The sequence below is a fragment of the Rhinatrema bivittatum genome, chromosome 5 (assembly GCF_901001135.1).
Source record: "Rhinatrema bivittatum chromosome 5, aRhiBiv1.1, whole genome shotgun sequence".
In the NCBI taxonomy this organism is placed as follows: domain Eukaryota; kingdom Metazoa; phylum Chordata; class Amphibia; order Gymnophiona; family Rhinatrematidae; genus Rhinatrema; species Rhinatrema bivittatum.
In genome coordinates this window covers 253,023,663-253,037,016 of record NC_042619.1, presented here as the reverse complement: position 1 = coordinate 253,037,016, position 13,354 = coordinate 253,023,663, and the positions used below count along the sequence as shown (strand labels likewise).

Here is a 13,354-nt window from a genome sequence, read left to right as displayed (position 1 = left end):
TTCCAGTATCTGAGGGACTTCAGCCCTGCCGGGTTCATCAGCTCACTACTGCCACCTCTGGTGGTTCTACTACCTGTCAAAATAAAGAACTATCTGTGTCTGTCTCCATACTCCAGCCTAGCTGGTGGTCCCTCTTAGGATATCCTCTTGGGGGCGTTGTCATCTGCCATCGGCCCAGGGATTCACCAACTTACATTGGGTGCTCTTCCCCACACTACAAGAGTTGTATTGTACAGGCTGTCACTCTGTGGGGAGCCAACCCACTACAGATTGATAACTCCGCCTACAGAGTATTATAAATTGCCAGCTCCTCCCCTTCAGGGTACAGCATTAATCAGATTGCTACTCCTCCCTTCTGGAGGAGCTGATCATTAACAGATTGCTAACTCCTTAACCGGAGAAGTAACAGATTGCTAACTCCGCCCTTTGGGGGAGTTGATCGACATCAGATTGCTAACTCCTCCCCTCGAGGGAGCTGATCTCTAACAGATTGCTAACTCCTCCCCTCGGGGGAGCTGATCGATAACAACCATGGTGGATAACACATTTAAATCATCGGCTCAGTGTGCTGTGGCGGTCAAAAAAGCAAACAGAATGTTAGGAATTATTAGGAAGGGAATGACGAATAAAATGTTGGATGTCATAATACTTCTGTATTGCTCCATGGTGAGACCGCACATTGAATACTATGTGCAGTTCTGATCGCCGCATCTCAAAAAAGATATAGTTGCACTGGAGAAAGTACAGATAAGGGCTACCAAAATGATAAAGGGGATAGAATGGCTCCCCTATGAGAAAAGGCTAAAGAGGTTAGGGTTGCTCAGCTTAGAGAACAGACGCCTGAGGGGGATATGATAGAGGTCTAAAAATCATGAAAGGACTTGAACAGGTAGATGTGAATTGATTATTTACTCTTTTGGATAATACAAGGACTAGGGTGCACTCCATGAAGTTAGCAAGTAGCTCATTTAAAACAAATCAGAGAAAATGATTTATCATTCAACACATAATTAAGCTCTAGAATTCATTGCCAAAGAATGTTAGCAGTGAGTATAGCTGGGCTTAAAAAAAAGTTTGGATAAGTTCCTAGAGCACAAGTTCATAAACTATTAATCAATAAGAATTAGTAGCTTGAGATCTATTCATTTAATATTTGAGTACGTACCAGGTACCTGTGAATTGGTTGGCTATTGTTGGACACAGGATACTGGGCTTGATGGACCCTTGGTCTAACCCAGAATGCATTTCTTATGTTCTTATGTCTTCTACTTGGCCGATCATATCCTCCTTGGGTTGAGCCTGGAGGTTCTGTTGGTTGGCAGGACTTCTCTGGCAGGGTGTATGGCAGGCTGTGGTCAGGTTAGGCAATGTTCAAGCAAGGTCAGTGTCCAGGCAGAGGTCAGGACAGGCGGAGATCAAACAGGATCAGAATCCAGGCAGAGGTCGAGGCAAGCAGAGATCAAACAGAGAGGCAAGGGCCAAAGGCAATCTGAGTCAGCAATGAAAATCAGTTTGAGGAAGGCTGACTGAGAAGACAAGGCAAAGCAGGACATGAGAACAAGGCTGGATGGAGAGGCAAGGATGGGCAGGAGCATGAAGAGATAAGGCAGAACCAGGGTAAATCACACAGGTAGGAACAGGGTAAATCATGGTGTAACAGGGGTGCAAAGCAGGGTTCAGACAGGCTAGATAGGCCACCGGGAGATAAGGGCAAGACAGGGAGCACAGAAACAGAGTAGGCAACTAGGGGGCTTAGGCAAGGCACAGGAACAAGGCATGGAAAGGCTAGGCCACTGACAGACCTAGGCATGACACTGGAAGGCCACTGGGAGGCCTATAGAAACAGGAGAGCCACTGGCGTCCATAGGGAACAGGACAAATAAACAATAGGCAAGGAACACAGGAACAAATAGATCAACGCAGGAAGACCAAAATAGGCCACACTGGGAACATGGACAAGGCAGAAATACACAGATGGGCTAGGCCGCAGAGAGACCTAGACCCACAGGCAAGAAGGTCCAGCAGGAGACCAAAAGGAAGCAAGAGGGCCACAGACAGGACAGGAACACAAGAACAAGGCAAAGTATACCAGACACAGGCAAACAGGATCCAATGGTAACACAAGGTAAATATAAGATAAGTCAAGACAGGCACGAAGGGCCACCGGAAGACCCAGACAGGAACTAGAGAAAAGAAGAGGGACAAGACAGGTCCAGACAAGAAGGCCTAAACAGGCCATATTGGGAACAAGTTAAGGCAAAAAGGCCACTAAGGCCACATGGAAACAAAGCAGCAAGAAGGCCGCAAAGGCCACACAGTAACAAGAACAAGCACAAGATTAGTCAGAGCAAAGAGCTGAGGTGACTCAAAGAGGCACCTAGAAATCTGGGAGGGAGGTTCTTATAGGGATGGCTTTGCTGCATCATGCAGCTTCAAGGTGGTAACTAGAGCAGGGCAGCGCGAGGCCCATTGAGGGCCCTGCTGATGGAGAGAGGGAGCCTGTCTGTGGGCCTATGTGTGCATGTGAGTGTGATAGAGGGAGCCTGCCTCTGTGCCTATGTATGTGTGAGAGAAAGGGAGTTTGTTTGTGTGCCTGTAAGGAATAGCATGAGCATGAGCCTTTCGTACTGTAGCGCAGTTGACGCTGCCTCACAGATGGCAGTCCATGAGGCCTGCTCTAACAGCTGGAGAACGTATTTTGACTCAAGCCAGGCTGAACCAACCACCTCCCCTGCGGATTGGACCCTTGGTGGCCAGCAGGACTTAGGAGTTTCAAAGGGCAAGGCAGAGTCCAGTGGCAGTCCAGGGTTGAGACTGATGGCAGACAAGGCACGGCCCAAGTTCAAAGCTATGGTCAGGTTCAGGTGACAAGCAAGGGGTAGATCTAAATCCAAGGCTGAGGTCAGAACCAGAGAGGCTGGCCAAGACAAACAAGATACAGAGGGACAGACAGGACAGGACAGATAAGACAAGGCACAGCAAGATTCTCAAGACAAGGGTAACATAGACAAACAAGACTAGGAAACAGAAATAGGGCAAGGCTGGAAGGCAGGCTGGACAAGGCAAAGCTGGAGGGCAGGCTGGATGAGGCAAGGCTGGCTGGAAAATGCAAGGGACCCATTGCTGAGGCAAGATAGAGATGTAAATAAGCTACCTCTGTAAAGATTATATAATTCTTGTCTTTCCCTGTCTCTTTCCTTCCCAGTTTCAACAACCTTGTTATATTGTAACTTTTTACTTCCTCGACACTGGTTAAAAGAAAGTTATTGCACCCCTTGTTATATGTAAACCGGCATGATATGATTGTATCATGAATGCCGGTATAGAAAAGCTTTAAATAAATAAATAAATAAATAAATGTCTTCTGGGCCCTTTTATAGGGCTAAAGAGAATGACGTCACCTCTCTGTACCATAATGTTTTCCCGCTGCAGGCCCTTTAAATTTTGAGTTGTTAGGTGCGCATCCTGCTGTGCACAGGAAAGTCGGTGGCATGTGCCGCAAAGAAGGATGCTGGCAGCATTGGGGTGAATGTGGCAGGCTGCAGGACGGTCCCGCAAGCCACAAACATAACAGGACCCCCTTCTAAGTCACCCCCAAACTGCTTGTCTTCGGCTTCTGGGGGAAACATCGATAGTACACCTTTACCACCTGGAGCCTTAGGGAGTTTGACATGAATTCCAGTAATTCTTTTATTTTTTTTTGCGGATATGAAGGAGCATCAACTGACTGATTATCTTCTGTAAGTAAGGATCCTTTGGAGAAAGAAGAGCGGGACTCCTGGGTTCTAGGATCTTCATGTTGAATGAGGACGGCCCCTGTATTCTTGGCAGTGGCTTTTAGCTCCATGATGAAGGGCTTCAAGAATTTTGAACAGTCAGTAGATTTGCAAAGTGCCAAGGCTCTAGGTTATTGCTCACAGCATAGGCTGGTAAGCCTGAAGTGGCAGATCGGATAGATCAGGCAAAGTAGTCTGTGCCATTGTAACCAGAGTGGTGCAACGCTCTTGGCAAGAGGAGCCACAATATGTAATCTGCATTGTAGACCAATCAATCAAAGGCTGGTGGAATCTGAGCCAGGATAATCCAAGAATGACAGAGTTGACTGCTTTAGGTAGCACATACAACTCGATGCTTTCTAGATGTGAACCAGTCTGCATGGTAACAGGCAAAGTAGCCAAGGTCACATAGCCAGACAGAAGGTAGCCATAGACTCAAGAAATGGTGCAAGGTGCATTCAAGGTGGTGTTAGGCCAGCCATACTGGCGCACCAGTGACTCCTTTATAAAATTGCCCCCAGCTCCGGAATCAAGTAGGGCCTTGGCCCTCATGGTGTGTTTCACAAAGATGAGACATACCAGTACCACTGGCTGTGGGGAGGGAGCCAGATGGTTTAACATTGTCCTCCCAATCATGGCCCCATTCCTAGGATTTCCTGGCTTTTCAGAGAAGCGGCTAGCCAAGCTCAGAGGCCAGAATAAAGAACTCTATTTTCAAAAACCAGGCGAAACTGTCATACGAAGCTGTCCAAACTTCCAAGGAACAGATCATCTCGTTCCCACAAAGGAGAGGCACAGACAAGAAAAGCAAGACCATCCAACAAGGAGAGTATATGTTATCTTGAGGTGGTCTTAAAAAAAAAAAAGAGCCTCCTGTAACTCAAAGTTCATTTTACAGACATTGAGGAACCTTCTGTATCTTCTGGGGTTGCCATTGTACCTAGGAGATGGTGGAAGCTGTATCACGGTTTCCATGGTCTGAATGGTGCAGGGTTCACCAGGGCTGGTGCTGGGACTGGAGCTGAAAGTTGGGCCTGTACGGTGTCCAATTGCTGGGTCAGAGGCTGAAGTAACCCGGTCTTGTGATCAAGTTGCTTCTGGACTTGCTGGGTAAACCCTTGCATGAGGCCACCCAAGAAATTCAACCTGGCTTTTTGCTCCTGCTCTTGAGCGGCAAATCTGGCAACGGCCCATCGTGGAAACGCATTTGCCAAACTCATGGCCTTAGCAATATGGAAGGAATGGCGTGAGGTGACTCCTTTGTGCTATAGTGCAGTTGATACTGCCTCACGGGCGGGCCCACAAAGCCTATTCTGATAGCTGGAGAACATGCTTTGACACGAGCTAGACTAAGGCTTTACCTGAACTGGATGCCTCCCCAGCAGGTTGGGCCCTTGGGATTCCAGCAGCCGGCAGGACTTAGGAAATTCAAGAGAAAGCCAGAGTCCAGAGGCAGTTCAAGAGTCGAGACTAGTGACAGATAAGGCGTGGCCCAAGATCGAGGCTAAGGTCAAGTTCAGACGGCAAGTAAGGGGTAGGACTAAGTTCAAGGCTGAGGTCAGAATCGGAGAGATTGGCCAAGACAGACAAAACAGAGAAGGACAGACAGGACAGGACAGGATAGATAAGACAAGGCATGGCAAGACTCCCTAGACAAAGGTAACACAGACAAACAAGATAAGGAAACAGGCTGGAAGGCAGTTTGGATGGGGCAAGGCTGAAAGGTAGGTTGGGCGAGGCAAGGCTGGAAGGCAGGGTGGACGAGGTAAGGCTGGAAGGCAGGTTGGATGAGGCAAAGCTGGAAGACAGGCTGGACAAAGAAAGGGATCTATTGCTGATGCACAGTAGAGATGTCTGCAGGGCCTTTTATAGAGCTGAAGAGAATGACATCACCTCTGGGCATTGCAGGCCCTTTAGATGGTAAGTCATTAGGTGCATGTGTGCCTAGCAGGGGCAGGAGCTGGTGGCATCCTGATACGAACGGGAAAGTTGGCAGCATGTGCAATGAAGAAAGATGCCGGTGGCATTGGGCTGAGTGCGGCGGCTTGTGGGGGCATACCACAAACTGCCAAATGTAACAGTGCCTCTGAGTGTGAGTGAAAGAGAGAGATCCTGCCTGCATGCATGTGTATGAGAGAGAGAGAGGGAGCCTACCTTTGTACCTGTGTGTGCATGTGAAAGAGGGAGCCTGTCTGCATGCCTGTGTGTGTGAGAGAGCCTGCCTGCATGCCTATCTGTGTATTAGTGAGAGAGAGGGAGCTTGTCTGTGTGACTGTGGATTGTCCCTGCAGGCCACCACACTCACCTCCGAAACCACAAAATGCTGGGACCCCTCTCTCCAATGAGACCCCGTCGGCCCTCGCAGATACAGCAAGATGCCTCCGGGACCGCTGCCTCTAGGTGCATGTGCGCCCGATATTGCTGGATTTAAAAGTGCCACAGCAGGAAAAGGCCATGGCGCTCTTAGATGACATCATCGCCGCTACCCTATAAAAGGGCCCCTGGGATGCCTCTACTTTGCCTCAGCAATGGGTCTCCTGCATTCCTTGTAGTGTGTGTTGCCAGCATTCTTATGCCTTAACTCGCCTTCCAGTCCAGTCTGCCTTTCTCATTCTCTTCGTGTTTCCTGAGTGTCCATGTCTCACTCGGATTGCCACTTCGGATCTTGACTTCCTGCCTAGACCTGACTAAATTGCCTGCCATCTGGACCTGAATACTCTTGCTTGCTGCCTGCCCTGACCTTGGCTCTCCTCTGACTTCCGTAAGCTTGCTGTCTATTTTGTCTCTGATGTGTCTCTGGACTAGGGACCCGCCTAAGTCCTGCCAGCCACCTGCGGAGGAGGCGGTTGGTTAAGGTGAAGCTCCAGGCTGTCCTGTTACAGAGTCAATGTCCTATGTCCATTGTTGGGGTACTTCCTGTGGATGCAAATTGTGTTATAGAATTGAAGATGCAGGATTTATATTTAGATTGTTCCTTTTTGTGTAGACCTTAGACTTCACTCTCATATCTATATAGAAGAATTTGTTGAATGCAGCTAGCAACTAATTTAATGGTTGCTTTATTGGGAGGTTGAAACTGGATGGGTTTTAAAAGAAAATGCACAGTAGGACTTTGTGACATTTTCTTATTGTAACTTTTAGAGCCAATGTTATGGTGGGGGAGGGGTGCAATGTATGCAGATTTAACTTTGGCTTGCTCTCCGCTATACTTGGCTTACCCCCCTGTTACCACTCCAAATACTTCTGTCTAGAGACACTACGGGAAGTGACTTGCCCAAGATCACAAGGAGTGTGTCAGAATACTCTGAACCCTAACCTCTCTAGTTCTCAACCTGCTGCTAAGTTAGTTCTGGACTGAGCATCTTGTTAGTCTCTTGTGTGCTGTTTATACAGTGCTGTGTACGTCAAGTAGTGCTATACATGTTTTAAGTCATGTAGTAGTAGTCAAGTAGTAGTAGTAATAGTATTTTATTTATGCTTTTTATATACCGTCACAACAGTTCACATAAATTGCATTAAATTACATTGTATAATATTGTATTAACAGGTTCTTATTTAAAGTGATTGTAGCTATTTTAATACTATTGAATAATCAAAACATTCAAAGTTAACAATCTAATATTGATATTTACTTTTTCAGTTTTGAATAGATTTTAGTCAAATATTATTTGCTGTGCTGAGAAGCAATATTTCTGGAAAAATAATGTTCAGTAAGTGGCTTGTTTGATAATTCTTTACATTAGTTCGTAGGCTTTTTTTAGAGGTAGTATGGGAAGGTCACTGATACAGGTGAAGTCAAGGCCAGCGCTTCCATTAGACAAATTAGATGGTGGCTTACAATGCCTAAATTTTTGGGGGGTGGCAAAACCCACCAGCACAAGGCCCAGAGAAGGGAGCACTATGCTGGAACCACTGCCACTGGTAGGAGGAAGTGCTGTGCTGAAGGTAAATTGGGAGAGAGGATGCATTACCTAAGGCATCGAACACTCTTGCACAGGCCCTGAAAGGGGTTTAGCTGCATTCCTGCCTCACTCCTTGCATGGAATAATTATTTCATAAGTTCCCCCATCCCCTCAACTTCCCAATTCCAATTTACAGTAGTTTAAGATTCAGGTCATCTCTCTTTTCTCCAATCCCCGATTCTCTTGACTCCTAGCACTCTCTCTCGCCTCCTCTGATATTTGCCACTTAAACACGGATACTTTCTTCCAGCCCCTGGCTTGCAGTCTTCTCCGTACCTATTACTCTTACTGACAGCACCTGGTAAGTGTTCTCCTCCCATACTGGAACTCTTTCTTTCCACCACTCTGATACTCACCCCTCTCCCCTGTTGCTCTCCACCACCCGTCTTCAATACCCTCCCCCAGCTGTGCGGCTCCTTTAAGGATCATGTAAACAAAGCCCTGTCCCCCCTCCCGTTCGCAGCTCGCTCACGTTACGTGTGATTTACGCTGCTTGCGTATTCTGGAAGGCGGTGGGCGGCCGCTGAGGCAGGCAGTGGGCAGCGGTGTTACGCAGAGTGTGCAGGAAGAGGCTACGCGCGCATGCGCCATGGCAAGCGGCGGTAAGAGAGGAGCATGAATGGAGGAAAATGGCGGATCCTGTGCAGGTGAGTGTGAGGAGAGAGGACGAGTGTCTTCGGTTTTGTTGTTTTTATGCCGTCGGGATTCTCGGCTTCTTCAACTGGATAGCGCCCAGGCCGCTGGCCCTCCGTACCTTAGCCCTGCCCAATTCAGTTTGGTCTGGCTCTGCTGCCCCCTTATGCTGGGGCTCAGGGGGCTTGTGCAGGCCTCGGCAGGGCCGGAGCCGGCGTTCTCCTGTCGCATCCCTGCCGCCGGGAGCCCGCTTCCTGCGTCTCGCCTGCAGAGTCGAGTGGGGCCATAAGACAGGAAGGGTTACGGAAGTGAAGAGGGCACAGGATGCTGGGCTCTCCTCTAGGAAGGGGGGGAAATGTGTGTATATGCAGACTTGATCCGTGCTGTATTGGCTGTATTGCAATATGTCTTTTTATCTGGCTTTGTAACATGGGTTTTCCAATTGAAAGGCTTTTGGTATGCTGTTGTGAATTGGAGAAATCTATATGAAAAAATGTCTTGCCCCCAAGTGAATGCAACATAAAGGTATTTACATATTCTGAGTGGCCTTCCTGGGTAAACCCTTCTCTGGTTTACCTTACTGTAACTCGAAAACTGATTTCATTGTGGTAAGTTTGCATTTAAAGGTTTGAATTACATATGTTCTAATAATGCCATAAAAGAATTTTAGTCCTGGACATGAAGAAGCGTGGAGGCTCTCTCAACAGCCTAGTGGCAGGCAGCCTGGACTTGTTTCCCAGGCTGGGCTTCTGCTTCTGTGGCCAGCTGAATTTTAAGGATGTTGTGGAAGCTGAATTCGAAACCCCCCTTCCTTCCCAAAGAGATCAGGGCTGTTTTATAAACTGGGCTTGTAGTTTAAATGTGCTTGTATTACTTGGGGAGAATGTTTGTGAATATAGACATAAGTGCATAATATTCTAGGTTCCTATTTACATAGTAACACAATATCTGTTGGCAGCAGATAATGACTGCTGGTTCTGCTCAGTTGCTCCTACCTGCAGCTCCCCCAGAGACCTTACTCCATCCTCGGTCATCTCTCTCACTCTCTTTCTATCTCAAGCATGTGTGAATTCTGTCATGGGTTTGTCTATTGCCACCTCCTCTGGTAGGTGGATTTAAGAACCCATCAACCTTTCAGTAAAGTTTTTTCCTTGCCTTTTCTCTAAGACTCTGTCCTTGCAGCTTCATATCATGGCCCCTTGTACTTTTTTTCCTTATGGAAAATGTTACCTCCCTGTTATTGAAGTCTTCTAGTTAAAGTGTTTGTCATCTACCTGCTTCTTTCTCTTCTAGAGAAAAAGATATTCTGAGTTTAAGCCCCTCTTTGTACTTGTGATTGTAGAAATTGTAGGGAAGTACATGTAGATGCTTATTCTTCTCATGTTCTTCTCACAAACCAGACGATTTTCCAGAGGCGTGCACAAGTGATGGCTCTTTCTGTTGCTGCAGCGAGGTCCTCCTTTATACAGGTCTCCCCAAAGAGTCCACAAACAAGTAGGTGCTCCATGATCTGCACTTCACCACAGTCGTGTGTTCGTGTCATTAAAGTAACCCAGCACCTGTGATCGTCCTTTTCTCGAATCCATCCTCTATATGCTCTGTAATATTTAGCTTTTGGCCAGTGCTTGGTCTAAATCTCTATGTTTATAGAGGTGGAATAAAGATATTGACCTGAAGTTTTTGGGTCAGTCATCATTCCTTGGCTTCAGTGAACTATTACATAGTATTGTCACCCTGTTGTAGGTATTCTAAGTATTGATGGGCAATAGTTAAAAAGGCGTAACGTTCACAGCTTGGTTGTGGGACCAATGTTCTTGGTTGTGCTTGATCAACATATTCTGTGTGAATATGTTTAGCTGTTTTGCCATTCTGCAAGTGAATTATTTCAGCTTTGAGTTCATCTATCGAGTATGCCACACTTGGAAGCTCAGGTAATAGAAGACTGGTATTTGCTGCAGTTTAACTGTCAGGAGTACTGACTCTGTTCTATGCTCTAGTCAAATCTTGATTTTTTTTGAATGGTAGTTGACACCACAATTTTATAATTCTTATCTGTATTTTACTGTTAAGTTATTTGGGTTGTTTCTGAGGACTCAGATGGCAGTTTGTAGGAGTGATTTGCCATATAAAGTTTTAGTAATTGTATAGGTCCTGGAGAAAGCTAGCCAAACAATTCTCCAAAGCTGATGTGAGTCTTCCAAATCACAATTTGAAGGGACCTGAGTGGTCTTAAAACGTCATGTACATCCCTCTTTTGGATAATTATATTGATCCAGTGAAAGGTTTAACAACCCGCAGAGACTGTAGGAGTAATTGTGAAGTTTTCCTGTGGTGCAGATGAAGGAATACTCAGAATCTGAGCTCAAGCCTTGCATTCTTTAGATGTGCTGCTGGATTTCAGGCTTTTAGGTTGTTTAGGAACCGGCCAATCTCTATCCTGACTATGGAAAGTTAAGACATGCAGATTTGTTTCCCAGGTCCTTTGTATTTTTTTTTTCTAAGATTTTTTTTGTAATTGTAACATTGCCAAAATTTAAACAGCACAACTTTACCAAATATTCCCTATTTGATAAACCGCTGAATCTCTAATTTGCTAGCATGTGAACTGTGTGATCGGATAACTGAAAGGTTGGGTCTGAGACAAGCTTGCATTTTGGCTAAGACAAAAAAATATTTGTAAATGTTGGGTTTTAGCTAATATATGAACTCTGTTTTAGTTAGGAACCCCATCTCTGGTCTCATGATATAAGTATTCGGGAATATCCACTATCAGGTGCTGTATTTTGAGTGGTAGGAGTAACCTAGTGGTTAGAAAGCAGGCTATGAACCAAGGAAACTAGAGTTCAAATCCTACTGCTGCTTCTTGTGATCTTAGGCAAGTCACTTTACCCTCCATTGCCTCAGTACAAATGTAAGCCTTTTGGGGATAGGGAAATATCTACACTACCTGAATGTAATCTGCTTTGAAATGCCGAAAAGCAGAATATAAATCAAATAAATAAATGGATGACAGTTAAGGACCAGTTGGCCCACGCGGTCTGTCCAGTTGTTCCTATCTACTCTAGCTAAGGATATAATTGTCAGCCATACAAGCTTAATTACCTGCAGAATATGGTGTCCTATCCATCTCAATTAGGTTTGTTGACTTCCCTCTGTAGTTCATTGTGGGTAAATAACCATATGTAATCAAACACTCAGCACTCCTCTCCCTAGATGTATCTTATTCAGACTGTCAATGCTGTTCCTACAATTATTCTCTAGTTTCTTAATCATGCCTAAATGATGTCACTGAGATGTATCTTCCCCTGTGCAAGAGTGCTGTCAGACTGGTGTCATATGAAGGCATATGCTGCTCAGCTTCAGCCAAAGAAGTAAGTGTGGCTTTGGATGTGAGCAGTTGTGATGGAGCAAGCTAGCAGGAGTGATCTTCAGGTTGCAAGGAGAAGGTGGTAAAAGGAGTTCCATCAGGGCTCATAAAATGAGAATGTTTGACAGAACATTTCTGTCAGAGAATTAGCAGCTACTCATGGTTGGGTCTGTTTGGTTTGCTGCTGCACTTCACAGAAAAACAGAAGTTAAACTCTTATTTCAAAGAGGTATAAAATTCAAGATATTTTTTTCAGAGCATGCAGGATATTGTAATTTAATTAAGCATTAAACTAATTTGATTTCATTTGTAATTCACTTTTTCCATCGATAAGCAGGGCTGAGTTAGCCATAATCAGGCCGATGCAATATTATCGTGTAAAAAAAAAACCATGCACACATCCACTTTTCCTGGGTGCTCGATGCAATAGGAAAATGAGCTGTTGCGGTAAAAGGATCTCACAATGGATAATTTGTGCATCACTAGCACTTAGCATCAGGTGCCCAGGAGACTTGGCTGTGCACCCACAACAGCCTGGCCAGAGCTCTCTTCCCCCCAAGACTGTTCCTGATTGGTCCTTTTTGTTGACACTTGTCTGTGAAAGGACCAATCACAGTAAGTTAAGGAGTTAATAAATTAAGTGCATGACACTTAATATTAATTTATTCACTCCTTCACTTAGTACCAGCAGGGGTTCCAGTTGGGCCAGACCTTGGGCATGCTGCATTCTGTAGTTCACCCTATGAGGAACCACAGAAAGTAGGATTTTGGGATTTTTTCAGTGAGCCCTTGAGCGTGGCATGCTTTAATGTCAGCTCCCAAACAGGCGTTAAATTTGCCACGTTAAAAATGGACGCCTTGGCTGTGCAGCAATTTTTGCCATTGCAGGGTAATAGCTAATAGCCTCATCTACATAGCGCTCATTTCATGCAAATTCTATTAGCTATGCGCTCGATTGGATGAGAGTTTTGGATGCGCTAATTCACGTATTCCACCGGGGTGTTATTTTAGCGCATCCAAAACTTGCGTCCAATACAGTGTTACTTGGTGTGCTAGCCTGAGTGAGCTCTATTGCATCTGCCTGAGTATGTGGTTGGCATCATCTAACTATGCCAAACGAACCCTTGTGTCCTAGTTCATAGCGTTCCTACGCACATGTAACCTCATGAGCCCATACTTTCTTTGTCCAAGCTTTGGCGTGGTCATGTTCCCCCCCCCCCCCCCCCCCCACTTCTCTAACTGGTGATTCATAGTTTCTTTTCTTTAAGCTTGCTTCAAATTGCCTCACTGCCTTGGCAGCCCCTCAACAGCACTTTTCTGTGCTACTCAAAACTTTTTTTTTTAATTAATTGAATAATTAAAAGAATTATGAGAGATGTTTGGCTCCAAGGTCACCCCCAGTGGCTTCAGGCATTGTGTGTATGGCTGAAAGTTATGCATCACTGGTGTCTACCACAATTGTCTGGGGCCAGACTATGACACAGCTAACTGCTATGACTGGCTGGATGTCATCGAAGTCCCAGAGATTCCTGGAAGATGGAAGAACTTTGCAGGTTGGTGAAAAGCCACAGTCATTCCTCTTCTGTGGGAGGGGCCTCCTCAGGCTCCCTCCATGC

The 13,354-nt window shown here is 45.8% G+C and overlaps 1 protein-coding gene across 3 annotated transcripts in view; it reads left to right on the top strand.

Annotated features, from left to right (window-relative positions):
* The first annotated feature begins 8,220 nt into the window (after positions 1–8,220).
* The window catches only part of XPO7 (exportin 7), a 314,334-nt gene continuing 309,200 nt past the window's right edge, over positions 8,221–13,354 (top strand). The window contains exon 1 of one of the 3 annotated variants that reach the window (XR_003857049.1): positions 8,221–8,385. Coding sequence is in view for 2 of the 3 variants with exons in the window: in XM_029603861.1 (XP_029459721.1) it covers positions 8,368–8,385 (18 nt within the window). In the remaining variant the exon portion in view is untranslated. The remainder of the gene's footprint in view (positions 8,386–13,354) is intronic. The other 2 variants (XM_029603861.1, XM_029603860.1) reach the window with 2 other exon arrangements.